Source organism: Panicum hallii, chromosome 9, assembly GCF_002211085.1.
Source record: "Panicum hallii strain FIL2 chromosome 9, PHallii_v3.1, whole genome shotgun sequence".
Taxonomy (NCBI): domain Eukaryota; kingdom Viridiplantae; phylum Streptophyta; class Magnoliopsida; order Poales; family Poaceae; genus Panicum; species Panicum hallii.
This window is the reverse complement of record NC_038050.1, coordinates 55838514-55852125: the sequence shown is the minus strand read 5'-3', so window position 1 is coordinate 55852125 and position 13612 is coordinate 55838514. Positions and strand designations below refer to the sequence as shown.

At 42.3% G+C, this 13612-nt stretch overlaps 1 protein-coding gene and 1 long non-coding RNA gene across 6 annotated transcripts; both read left to right on the top strand.

The window, feature by feature from the left end:
* Positions 1-2290: 2290 nt before the first annotated feature.
* Positions 2291-6815, top strand: LOC112873944 (guanosine nucleotide diphosphate dissociation inhibitor 2-like). 5 transcript variants are annotated; one of them, XM_025937054.1, is made up of 6 exons: positions 2291-2612; positions 3459-3543; positions 5478-5539; positions 5753-5836; positions 6258-6362; positions 6482-6815. In XM_025937054.1, the coding sequence occupies exons 2-6, from the start codon at positions 3519-3521 to the stop codon at positions 6548-6550; spliced, it is 345 nt and encodes a 114-aa protein (XP_025792839.1). In that variant the 5' UTR covers positions 2291-2612; positions 3459-3518; the 3' UTR covers positions 6551-6815. The 5 variants fall into 5 exon arrangements, with proteins under 5 accessions (XP_025792839.1, XP_025792838.1, XP_025792837.1 ...); XM_025937053.1 differs by having other exon boundaries at positions 2291-3543; XM_025937052.1 differs by lacking the exons at positions 2291-2612; positions 3459-3543 and adding an exon at positions 3551-4845 and having other exon boundaries at positions 5477-5539.
* Positions 6816-7466: 651 nt separating this feature from the next.
* On the top strand, positions 7467-8374 carry LOC112873945. The gene is made up of 3 exons (XR_003224856.1): positions 7467-7600; positions 7708-7891; positions 8215-8374. It is a non-coding gene; the product is annotated as an uncharacterized LOC112873945 (long non-coding RNA).
* The last annotated feature ends 5238 nt before the right edge of the window (positions 8375-13612 follow it).

Sequence of the window (13612 nt, the reverse complement as noted above, 5' to 3'; positions counted from 1 at the left end):
TAGAACAAGTACTGAAATTATGAGATGTAATTGAAGGTCTCAAATCGAATCTCAATTACGGTGGGGTTCCGAAAACAAGTGGACGGGCGGCTGGATCAGCACGCGCGTCTACAAGGAAGTAACAAAAGCTAAACTTGTATCTAACAAAATCTGAGTGTTCTTGACAGCGGCTAAAGGTTATAAAGAAGTGGGAGAACGACCACAAGGGTGCTGGGGTCATGTTCCAACCCTAGAACGCATCCGACTTGGACTCAACTTGATACACGGCCCGTTGGGCCAAATTAGGGTGACGCAGCACCGTGGCTGAAAAGGACTCTGTAATAAATCTAGGATTGCGGTTGACTCCAAATAGATATGGAGGTGATTCTGGTCCGTTGGAAAGTAAATTTGATAAGCTTTCCAGGAAGTACTTGACCGATCAAAACGGAGTCCGGATGAAATCATGGCGGCCGTCACAAGTCGTGTCTATGACGCAGCACCGTGGCTGAAAAGGACTCTGTAATAAATCTAGGATTGCGGTTGACTCCAAACAGATATGGAGGTGATTCCGGTCCGTTGGAAAGTAAATTTGATAAGCTTTCCAGGAAGTACTTGACCGACCAAAACGGAGTCCGGATGAAATCATGGCGGCCGTCACAAGTCGTGTCTATCCTGCAGTCCGAATCCAGCCTGCGCGATGCCTCTTCCCTTTTGATCCAATCCATTGTTCCTCAGTAAAACAAGAGTGCACGTGTCTCCATTCTCTAAATATGATGAACCTGAGCTTAAGAGTGAATTTATTTGATGGGTAAGCCGATGAGCACGAGCGCGAGTAATAGGACTAAGAAGTGTTGTCGAAGTAGATACTGGTGTACGTGTGGATGTATCGTTAGTGGCGATATCCTCATCATGGTGGATCCAGGAGTTGAGACGGTGGATTGACGAAAAGCAATTACGTCTAGTCGAAGGTGCAAAATTTCAATGTGATTAGGCTTATTGCTTCAAAACCAAAGGTAACTCAATCTTTTACGCAGCTGACCGAATCACTACCAGACGGCGGTAGTACTTGTAGAAACTAGTAGAGTATTTCTTCCCTCCATAAAAACGTAAAACCTCCTTCGTTGTCAACAAAGATGCCAACAGGAAAAAATGATTTCTTTACGTCCCTCCATCTTTCAATGGATCGAAGATTTTTTAGACCATCAGTGCACCAGAGAAACCTTTGTCGCGCCATCTTATTGAAAAGGAGATCAACATCCGATTCCAGCCAATTATGGTTTTCTACATGCACTTCCAAACCTTGAATGAGCAATCCCACACGGCAAAAAGGCAAGCGACAATCCTCTCAGCTCAGAACAGGAGCTCAACACCATCGTGCAATGTGTAAAAGATACTAGAAATGAAGCGCGCTTCGCGCGCCTATCAACGTTCTCACAATCTATGGTTGGTTGGGGTTACTGGTAGTAATCAAAGAAAGTTCAATGTTCTGACAGTTAAAGTTCAATGTCCTGACAGTTGACTGCTAAAAGAATCATGTAACATCTATCACTTCAGGCACTAACAAGTGCCAATATATATGTATGTATGTATGTATCCACATGTCTATTATCACAAGCAAGTTAAACCAGACAAAATGGCAAATATAAAGAAGGCAAGTTCATCCCTTCTGCATATACGTTGCAGCTCCAAATGCACTGATAATGAGTTAGCCAGACACATAAAAGAATCAACCCACCGGCTCATATTAAGAAGATATGACCTAGTTACACATAGAAAATCAAAGGCATACTCTCATGTGTTACACCCCAAAATTTCAATTTTTGGTTGTGAGTATCTTTTCGAATAAATTTATCCATCTTCTAGAGTTTCTAAGAATATTTCCAGTTTTTGCTGGTATTTATTCTTAATTTCTTAGAGCAAATCCAATATTTCTAGAAGTTTCTAGAAACCTTTCATCGAGCTCCAAGTATTTTATTTAAGTTCATCATGTCCAACTTCATCTCTGAGATTTTTCTCGGAAATTTTGAGAATTAAAATTATTTTTCTTCCGAAGCATTTTTTTTCCTTTTCTGTCCAATCTTTTTTTTTCTCTTCTCCTTTTCTCTGATGGCTGCAAATCCATTTTCCCTCCCCCGAGCTGAGCCTAGCTTCCCTCGCCAGCCCGTTCGCCCCTTCTCCCTTCCCTCTCCGCTAATGGGCCAAGCCAGCCCAGCTTGGCTTTTGCCAGGAGCCCGCGCGGCACCGTGCGCCCCCGGCTACCTGCGCCTCCCTGCCGCGCTTGCAAAAAGGGGCAAGCGCCCAGCCTTGCGTGGCCGCGCCCCTGTGCCCACACGCGCCCCTACCCAGCGCCGCCACCAGGAGCCGCGGCCAGGCCTCCCCCATCGCCCCTGCTGCCGCCCGTGAAAAAGGGCTGAGCCCTCTGTAGCCACGCGCGCCCCCTCCTGCTCGCGTGAAGCCAGGACGCCCATCGGCCCCTGCCTTGCCTTCCTGTGCGGTCGTGTCCCCTGCAGCCATGGCCTCGCGAGGCCAACGGAACAGATCGCCGCCGCCCGTGGCCTCGAGACATCGACGGAGCAGACCACCGCCGCAGCTTCCCCACCAGTTTCCAATCGCCACGGTGCCTCCCGCCATGGGTATCCGGTTAAACGGAACATTCTTGACCTTTCTTTTTTTTTTTCCCGCTACCATGCTCTCTCGTACCCTAAATCGCCGAAATTTTAGCCGGCAGCGAACTTCTGTCAGCTCGAGCTTTTGCAATCTAACTCCTAAAATGTATGTTTCATTGTGTACAGATCACTGAAGCCTTATTTCTTCCATAGTTTTCACGTTTTAGCTCCGTTTAATTTCGTTCTTATTCTGTTAGTTTGATTTTAGCATGAGCTATAGGTTAGTAGCGTTGCTCTACCATAGTTTATGTTTTATAATTAAATTTATAATTAATTTGTTTAATATCTATTGCAACAACCTTCTAATTAAAAGCAAATTAGAATTCTACCCCGGTATTCTTAATTCATGTTAAATTGATTAATACCAATATAAATGAGTCTTTTAATATAACTTATTTAGTGAAATACGAATCATAAAGTTTTAGTTTTAAGCTAGTTGCTCTCATCTGTCTTTTATTTGCTAGTTAAATTATTAATTAGCTTAGTTTGTACATAATAACCTTGATAAATAAAATTTGACTAAGTTTATCTCGACTTTTACAAATATAAATTGAATTGAGTTAATTGTATCTTTATACCTGTTTTCATTAATAAAATAAATCAAGCTTATGGTTCTTGTTCTTTTTCTTTATAATATAAATCTTTCGATAGCTGTATCTTTTCAAACGTAGCTCCGTTTTCGGCGTTTCTTACGCCCTCGCCATCGTAGCTTCGAGCCATAGTCCTTTAGTGTGCTCTTTTAATGCTTTCTGCTCTGTTCTTAGTGTGCTTATTTGTTTGTTGTATGTTTGTGCAAATATCTGTCGCGAGTAGAAAGGAACACAGTTCGAGAGCTGTGAAGATGAAGAGTTGTAAGAATAAGTAGTGAAGACTATGAGCAGCTATTTCTTGAATGAAGGCAAGTATATTCCTTGATCATATTTCATCCTAATAACCTTTATTTATATTTATTGTTTATGCTTGCATAACTTGATGGGTTTCTACTTTATCCATATTATTTATTCATATCCTTAAAAGCCGGGTTATATATTTAACTGTCGGGTAGTTTGCCTAGTTGCTAAACTATAGCTATGGGTGGTTTATCAAAACAACACTTGATACGTGATTTATATTTTGGAACCACTATGATGAACTGACGATGATAATTAATTTAAAATCATGGAGCTACCACTTGGAAAAACAGTGCAACCACAAGAGCTATATGGCTCTGATCTTGGCTAATTAATTAGATTTCTCTAACTTGTTAGTAGCTTAACGAAAGATGCAAGAGGAGGACTAGGTTCTCGGCCTGCCAAAAGGGTTGGTACGCCTACGGGGTGGGGGAGGGTGCACTCGTCTAGTGGGTGAAATCTTAGTGGACTATTACTTGTTAGGGAGTCTTTGTAAAGACCTCATAGTATACCCATGCAGTCATACCTTGGAAGTGTGATGGTAGTGCCTGATCAGCACCTACGTGACAGATAACACGACTTATGGGTAAAGTGTATGTCAGAGTCGGGCCCACGGGACTGCGCACATAGCATATATCTTACAGGATAAGGGGTGGGATAGGGCCCACGCCCTACACCAGTTGTAACTACTACTAGCGTAGTAGAACTAATCATACAGTAGCATAGAAAACTATCCGAAAAGTACTCGGGTCACTACACCAAAACAGCTCAATTTCGTCGGCCACATTTATTTTCGTCGGTCCACCGAAAGCCGACGAAAACAACTAAATTAGTTCGTCGGCTTACAAAGCCAACGAAATTGCCCTTATTTTCGTCGGCTTAGGTCAAGCCAATGAAAATGCTACTATAGGTTCGTCGGCCTAGTAAGAGCCGACGAAACTATAGCCACATTTTCGTCGGCTAGACCTAAGTCGACGAAAATAAGCTCAATTTCGTCGGCTTCGGTAAGCCGACGAAAATAGTTGACCTAACTATACCCACAGCTCACCTTCGATCCCTTTCTTTTCTTTCACAGCAGCCCCTCCTCCCCCAGCGTTGCGCCGCCGCCGCCGCCCGCGCCCCGCTCCAGCCCCCGTGCGCCGCCCGCGCACCCGCTCCGCCGCCCCGCCTGCGCGGCCCCGCTCCCCAGCGCCCACGCGCCGCCCGCGCCCCCGCGCGCCGCCATGGATGAGGAGTACGACGTGATCGTGCTGGGCACAGGGCTCAAGGAGTGCATCCTCAGCGGCCTCCTCTCCGTCGACGGCCTCAAGGTGAGCTCTGTACACCTCCCTCCCGGCATCCGGACCTCCCCGCTTGCCTCCGAGTCTGAGCTGCCGCTCTCCCCGCTTCCCCGGACGCCGCTCGGTGCCTGCGCCGGTGGGGCCGGTTGTGCGCGTCGTGGTAGTAGATCAGGCGGTGCTGGCTAGTCCCTTGCTTGATCCAGGCCTGGCGCGCTTGGATGGGCGCTTGTCTAAGCTGTCTTTGGTCCGTGGAGTTAGCAATTGATCCACACGATCGTGAAATCATGCGAATGTGCCACGATCGGGGCCGGTTAGATTCTTAAATGAGGAGGCAAACTAGTGAGATTCTAGTAACATCCCGTCCAAAAAAAAGTTCCAGTAACATCTATCTAGATTCAAGGGTGGTTCACTGCATTGAATTTTGTGATCTAGCGTATGATCATCATTTCTGGGACCTAGAAGTGCTTTCCCGTGTTCTGCAAGACGATAGTGATGTCTGTCCTCTGATGTCAGGCGACGAGGCAGGGATCAACTATCATTTATTGAAACCGGATTGAACAATGCTGAAGTGTAACAATCAGCCTACTACTTTAAGTTGACCAATGGTGGATTTGCTTAATGGATTCTGATTTCTGAAGAATTTCTTATGATGCTTTTGCAAGTTCTACACATGGATAGGAATGACTACTACGGAGGAGATTCCACCTCCCTAAACCTGAACCAGGCAAGAAGCTATAAATCTATGATTTTTGTTCTATCTGAAACTGTAACTTGTTCTATCTGAAACTGTAACATGTTTTAAGTAGTTATATGTCTTTTTTTTTGTGTGTGTATGTATGTGTGTTGGCAAGTCATTCAGTTGGTTTGGATAATTAGTGACTGACGACGTATTGTTTTATCATTGTATTCCCTTTGATCCCCCTTTTTTTGTGAACAGCTCTGGAAGAGGTTTAGGGGGGAAGAGAAGCCACCGGCACATCTAGGTGCGAGCAGAGATTACAACGTAGACATGGTTCCAAAGGTACGATGATCCCCCATGGACTGAACCTTTCTATGTACTTATTGTTTCTTGCCATATACTTATCATATTCGGCAAAGATTAACTGAACATATCATTCGGTATTCTTGCACACTCACTAGTTTCTCTATTGTTTATTCATTGCAATACCAGATACCTTGGCACTTGTTAGTTTAGTCCTGACTGGTACATGATTGCCTGGTATTGGAACATGCCAATTCTGCCTGGAGGCTATTACTACCTTGTACTCGAAGTCTCAAACCCTGTTCAGATAGTGTTTCTTGTAAATGTATTATTGCCGGCAATGAACAATAACTTGATTCATAATTCAGCCCATGAAATGCTTAAAGCCTACAAGGAATATGTTCTTATGTTAATGTATTGAGGACAGTGTATATATCAAACTCTCCTTTTCTCTAACCAGTTTATGATGGCAAACGGAACTTTGGTTCGTACTCTCATTCATACTGATGTGATGAAGTATTTGTCATTCAATGTTGATGGAAGCTATGTCTTCAGCAAAGGGAAGGTAATGTCTCAAGCTTAGACTCATCCATCCTACTCCTACCTTGTGGGTCCAGTCTATGCTGGATTTCTCACAAGTGGCTTCTGTATTCTAATTATATTGCTTTGTTGCATTTTCATCAGATTCATAAGGTTCCTGCCACTGACATGGAGGCTCTTAAGGGTGTGTTTGGTTCAGCTGTGGATTCCTAAAAATCTGATTTCTGGAATCAGCTGTGGGAAAGCTGCTGTTAGCTGACAACTGTAGGAAAGTTGAAAATTGTTTGGCTGAAACAACTGTCAGCTGTGGATTTCTGTAAGAAATGTATATTATGCCCCTAGGATCCCATAAGGCTCTTATATGCTAATTAATCACATGGATATGTAGATGACCGTTTTGGAAAGAAAATATTCATGTTTGTTAATATTTGACATATATAATAATTTATACAAAATATATATCCACGTTATAAAAATAATTGAATAATTTATTTTTTCTTTCATTTTTTCTCTGTATTTCTTTCCTCTTTTTTTCTTTCTATTTTTCCTTTCTTCTTTCTTTTTTTTCCCTTTTTCCTTCTTTCTTTTTTTTCCCTTTTTCCTTCTCCCTTTTCCCGTTCCTTCTCTCTTTCTCCTCTGTTTTTCGGGGACAACACGGGGGGCGGGCGGCGGGAGGCGCGTCGGGGGCGGGCGGCGGCTGGGGGCGCGTCGGGGGGCGGCCCGGGAGGCGGCGGGCGGCGGCGTGGGGCACGGCAGGGAGCGCGGCGGCGGGGGCGCGGCGGGGGGCGGCTCGGGAGGCGGCGGGCGGCGGGGGCGCGTCGGGGGGGCAGGGGAGGAGGCGCACGGTAGATGGATGGGGAAAGGATCGCTCGGAAAGAAAAGAAGCGAACCGGTACGACTAACCAGTGGCAACGCGGGTAATTTCACTGCGGGAATCGGTAGAATCTGCCCTCCTACCCGCTGCGTCGTTACACTGCGGGAATCGGCCGATTCCAAAAAATCGCTGCAGCCATCCGAGCCCTTTGGTTGCGAAGCTGATTTTTTGGAAGCGAATCTGCTGCCGGAATCGGAACCAAACGGAGCCTAAATCTCCTTTGATGGGTCTATTTGAGAAACGTAGAGCAAGGAACTTTTTCATTTATGTCCAAAATTACAACGAAGCTGATCCAGTAACGCATCAGGAGTTGGACCTCACAAGGATTACAACTAGAGAATTGACTACAAATTTGAGAAAATACTTACAAAGATGAAAGCCTGGACAAGGTAATTTTCTCATGTAACAAAGTTGTTATGAACGAAATAAAATTTGTAGTTGGTTATGAACAAGGTAATTACTGGCATGCACTTTTATCATAATACTTGCTTCACAGGAGTACAATGGGCCTCCTTACATAAAGAGCTTTCCAAACAGCTATTGTAAGGTCAATGCACATGACAGTTTTACTTGTGTTATTTCTATATCTCTTAGTTTGACCCTGTAAAACTTAAGAAACTCCGCCCAAGTTTCAAGGAGAATGGTGGTACTGTTACAGCTGGAAATGCTTCTAGTATAAGGTATAACCGCTTGACATTTATTTTATTTTGTGAAATGTTTAAGTTTTTCCTGCAATATGCTATTTTTTTGAAAGGTCTGAGAAATAAAATATTTCATTGTTAACAATTAATTCTTTTATTATATCATGCATGCATTCTGTTCTTTTTTGCTGTTTTCATATTTGACTTCTGTTTATACTTACAAATATGCTGTTTGACATTCTTTCATTACACTTTGCACTATATATTTTTCCCCTTGACTGGTACTGTCAAGTGTGCTGCCTACTGTTCGCTTGTGTAGGCTTCTGCAATTAGTTACATCTAATTTTTTTTACGTGGATCAGTGATGGAGCTGCTGCATTAGTCTTGGTGAGTGGGCAGAAGGCTCAAGAGCTTGGCCTGCAAGTCCTTGCAAGGATCAAAGGATATGCAGATGCAGCTCAAGCAAGCTATAGTAACAGCTATCTCATTTAAGAGTAGAGTACGCTTCTAGATATATCATCATGATCTTAATATTCAAGGATGTAGGAAGTTATTTTCTCTTGAGCAGTTTATGCTACTATGTAGATATCAAATTTTATCAATTCCTGTCATTCGTATTCTAAAATAGTAACTTTTCAACTATGAATGTTGTTTATACAGGTTCCAGAGCTTTTTACAACCACTCCAGCACTTGCCATACCAAAGGCTATCGCAAATACCGACCTGTAAGACTGAGCACTTGTTCTTGAGCTCGTATAAGAAATACTGACCTGTAAGACTGAGCATACTGATTCTAATGAGTAATCATTCAATCTTACAAATATCTAGTTCCTCATAGTCCTTGTTTCTTTTTAAACAGGTCCTTAGGGAGGAGGTGGAGCATCAACACTTGTTCTTGAGCTCGCATAAGAAATACTGACCTGTAAGACTGAGCACTTGTTCTTGAGCTTGCATAAGAAATACTGACCTGTAATACTGAGCTTTTGCGTTTACGTTTCGTTGACATATATATGTCATTTAGACTATGGATTTCATGATTGCACGTATTGAATGTATTTCATGATTGTGTGATGATGTATTTCATGATTGTGCTTATGGATGGCTATTTTTATGTTAATTAACTGTTATTTGTAATGCTGGAAAACTATGAAAAATGCTGCAGCTATTTTTTTAACAGGCGTCCAGTATTTTCGTCGGCTAGGTGGCTGACGAAAATACTGGAGCGTATCCAATATTTTCGTCGGTCTCGACGACCAATGAAAATACATATCTTTTTCATCGGCCAGCTCAGCCGACGAAAATATTGCTTTTATTTTCGTCAGCCATAGAAGCCGACGAAAATATATGTAAGCCGACGAAAATGCGTTCATTTTCGTCGATTTTATTCCGTCGGCCTATTTTCGTTGGCCGACCGACGAATATATATATTTTCGACGGCTTTCTGGCTATTTTCGGCGATTTCTGGCCGACGAAAATAAGCTATTTTGTTGTAGTGGGTAGGACTCTCGGGCTCCTATCCGACTAGAACTTCCATGTAACCCTGTCCTCCCAGACTATATAAGGACGGACAGAGACCCTCAAGCAGGAGCACGAGGGACAACTCATGCCTCATGCAACAAATCACACAATAGATCACCCGATGACCACCTAAGATAATACAAACCACAACGTAGGGTATTACGCTCTCGGCGACCCGAACCTGTCTAAACTTTGTGTTCCTTGCACCTTTGAGTCCCTGATCTCAGCGACACTCTACCTACAAACTCACCACCCTGGGGGTATCCCTCGGTAGGTGTGGCGATAAAACACCAACAATGTGCAACCTCTGGAGAGTGTAAAAGTGATATATCAGCCGTGCTCACGGTAAGAGCGGCCTGGATTCTCACATGACTTAACTAAATTGAATCTATGGTTAATTCAGCAATTTATTTGTTCCAAATTTATTTATTTATTAGTTATCTATTTATTTCATAAATATGGGCAATATTCACTCGTGACTTAGTACATAGGTTGTTAATGTTCAACTGTGCATTAAAATGCTTACTGCTTTATTCAGCCAACCTTTATTCTTATTTAAACCTTGCATGTCATTTATTTTCTAATATACCTGCTGAGTACTAACCATAAGTGTACTCACACTTGCTAAAATCGCTGCTTAGAAGGGAAAGTTGCTGTGAAGTTTTCTAAAGATGTTGCTGAGTTCTAGACGTATGCAACCCCCGGTCGATTGCCTGTGAAGTTAGAGCCTTAGTTTCCAGAATAAAGCTGTGTATCTCTGATAGATTTTTAGTTATTGTAAGTTTCTTTTTCGTGATATTGTTGCTCAATATTCCATTATGACGTCGCTGTATGTATGGAATTTGATCATGACATACATATAGTTATGAATTCGATTTTATTTTAAAAACTGAGTGTGACATCCCGCCATCAGTTACTGATATTGTTGAAGAGTTGTTAGTTATTATTCCCCAGCTTGCCTCCATTAGGGTGCTAGAACATAATGTATCAGAGACCTGCGAAAATCTAAACTGCAGTGATTAGTTATCAGGACAGAAGATACTTATGGAACAACCGTAACAGATTATTAATAAATAGATCCTGCATGTTAACAGATTATTAATAAGTAGATCCTGCATGTTCTAAGGCATTATATTCTTCAAATGGTTATGTTAACAATAGCATTTAGAAAAATAGAGGCACTAATAGTGAATTTACTTTTCCTTTATGACATGTTGTCTTATGTTTAGTGAAGATATCAATGCATATGATAGACCATTTATACTCTGGCGTAGGAAGCCGCGGGAAGCCTAGCGCGGGCAAGCAGCACGTAACAACAACGGAGATCCTTTCTTATAAAACTGAAGCAAGAAAGGCTTAATGCCATAAGTAACATTAATTTAGGTCTCTATTGAGAAAATAGCACATCGAGAACAACATAAGGCTGTAGATGCACAATGATGCATAAATCAGCCGTCTAACACCTACACCACGTAAACGCTATATACCTCCCAATCGGCGTGAAACACGCTTGTTGTGAAACATCACATTAGTGATCAATTACTTTATTTAGTTAATTGTATCATAATCACCCAAGGAGCCAACTCCAAAGGGCCTCACCAAGGGGCCTCTCCAAGGGGCCAACTCTAAGGGACATCATGCCCTTTGAGCTTGTGTGTGTGTGTCTATATATATATATATATATGTATATATATGTGTGTGTAAACAATCCCATCAATGAGAATCACTTGAGACTCTTGCAACTCTTGTCACTTTTCATTCTCTCTCACTTTTACTCTTCAACATGTTATCACGCACGCATGCTCTACAACAACGAGCAAAGGAAAGAGGCCACGAGGCCTAAACTCCATCCGGTAAGCATGGATCCATGCCATCTTCGTTTCTTTGCAACACAATGAGGATTCCTTGTTCTTTCTCTTCACGGCCAGCAATGGAACAATCGACGGCGTTTACATGCACGTCGTGGCCGGGGTAATCTTTTACATAGCCGCCATAGACGTCGTTTCTTCGCTGCAACGACAACCGCCAGCAACGCCGGCTTCGGCCCTTAGGCCGGACCCCAAGTGGCCATGGACAAGCCTCCAACACTTACTTCACTGCCGCAAATGCCGCATATATCTTCGTCGGAAGCACCATGGCCATGCATCCAAATTTCATCCTTGGAACCATGGCTGCACGACGGGGTGCACCGCCGTTCTACAATGACAATGGTGCAGCGGCATCCTCGGCGCCCGTACTGCCGTCGCAAATGAAGGCGACAGCGGCAGCAGCGGCACCCTCGGCGCGTGCTCCTTCTCCTCCTCCACCAGGGGCGCCCTCAGCGCCTGCCACCCCTCCATGCGCGGCGGTTGAGGCAGGGGGGTGACGAAGGGGCACGACGATTCGGGCATCACCCAACCGCCCCCTCCCCAAAAGACCGATTCCCCGGCTGCGGCCTCCGGCCGGGCCTCAGCAGGCTGGTTCCAGGCTGTCGCGGCAAACCGGCCCAAGAGGCCAGATCAGCCCCCCTTCTCTTTTCTTTCTGCAGAAAAGCTTCCGGATTTTATCTTAATTATATGTTTAGAATAGTTTCTATTCTACATATTTTATTTAAATCCCTGGATTGTTCTACATTCATGTATTGTCTTGTACATTATATACAAATACCTTGGTATTGGCACAAATGTAATATGGATGCTATATTTATTATCGTTGAGCATTTTGTGATCATCAGATCCTGTATTCTGTTGTGCAAATTTTAGAACAATTTTCCTTGTGCCATTATAGTGTTGATATATTTCAAATTGGCACTTACTTTTCTACATCCGTAGAACATTTATGCAAAATTAAATTAAGGCATATAAAAGTAGCTTTTTTGGAATAACACAAGGTGATGCGACCTAGGCGCTGTCGATAAGTTCTTTTCTAAGAATTTATTTGCCCTAAGACCGTGCTTGTAGGTATTGAATTACTTGCTCATCACTGAGAGATCTACATCATATGATGACTACCTTTCAGAGTGTACACCCAAAATTCACATAAATGGACAATTTTTATATGACTATCAAGTCATCTACTCCCTTAGGAATTAATCTATATTTTAAAGTAGTTGCACTGCTCTTTGTCCTAGACCTTAATTTTGCATATTTATGACATGATATATAATTTACTTCAGTAAATTAATCCTACACATGATCCTTCATGTAAAAATAGCTCATCTAGTAAATAAAGATTTCGCTGAACTTGCAGCAGATGGTAGCAACTATCGGACATGGACTATGGATATGAAATTAATGCTATCAGCAAAATGTTTCGTTAATGCATTAATGAACCTAATCCAGAAACTCCTATTTCAAAAAGCCATCCAAGTTTACGACCTTGCATTTTCCATGGCATCACTTTGATTATGATCTTAAGAATGAATATATGATGGAATAAGACCTTAGAAATCTTTGGGTTTCACTCAAAGAGTGCTATAATCAATAGCAAGCTATAATTCTACCAGAATTGTATTCCGCAGGTACACAAGATTTGTTCCAAAGCATCAATTCTGCAATCAACCTTTGGATGATGCAGAAAAGATTGAAAAGACTTTGTCTATATTTCTCCCCACAAGCAGGTTATTGCAACAATAATACCGCCACCACAACTATGCTAAATATTATGACTTGATATACGACTTACTCCAAACAGAAAAATATGATGAACTATTAACAAAGAATCATCAAATGTGCCCTGTGGGCACATGTACCTAGAGAACACAATGAAGATGTTCTTACAGAACACAACAATTGGAAGATCCCACCGCAGTTGGATAACTTATTTAGCACTGACGATATGCTCGTGGAATTTCAGTCCAACGACATATTTTGAGACATCAACTAGTCTCCATTACCCTAAAACTTGATTACCTAGCCATATTAATATAATATTATATTATAATTATTGTCGCAAGTATCATAAGACATATGATACTGGATCAATAAAGCATGTACATATATAATCTATGAGTTAAATCTTTCATCTTATTATGATTTACTCACTATAAATTATATTACGGGAACAATTCTAATGGAGGAACAAATTTGTTTAGTGGACAATTTCACCACTAATACAATACTCAAGGAAATTAAATATTTCCAAACTCTCAATAAGAGCAAAAGAAATGTCACAACCATCGCTAATTGCGATGCTGTGATTGTGGGTTCAGGTCGAGCCACATTAATTCTCCCTACGTGCACTCAACTGCTAATCGAGGATGCA

What these genes read in the sequence shown, in the direction of transcription:
- LOC112873944 (XM_025937052.1), top strand. Translation starts at nt 4,759, where the DNA reads ATGGATGAGGAGTACGACGTGATCGTGCTGGGCACAGGGCTCAAGGAG. An exon ending in ACGTAGACATGGTTCCAAAG is followed by an intron (nt 5,837 to 6,257) that starts GTACGATGATCC and finishes TTCTCTAACCAG; the next exon opens with TTTATGATGGCAAACGGAAC. An exon ending in ATGTCTTCAGCAAAGGGAAG is followed by an intron (nt 6,363 to 6,481) that starts GTAATGTCTCAA and finishes CATTTTCATCAG; the next exon opens with ATTCATAAGGTTCCTGCCAC.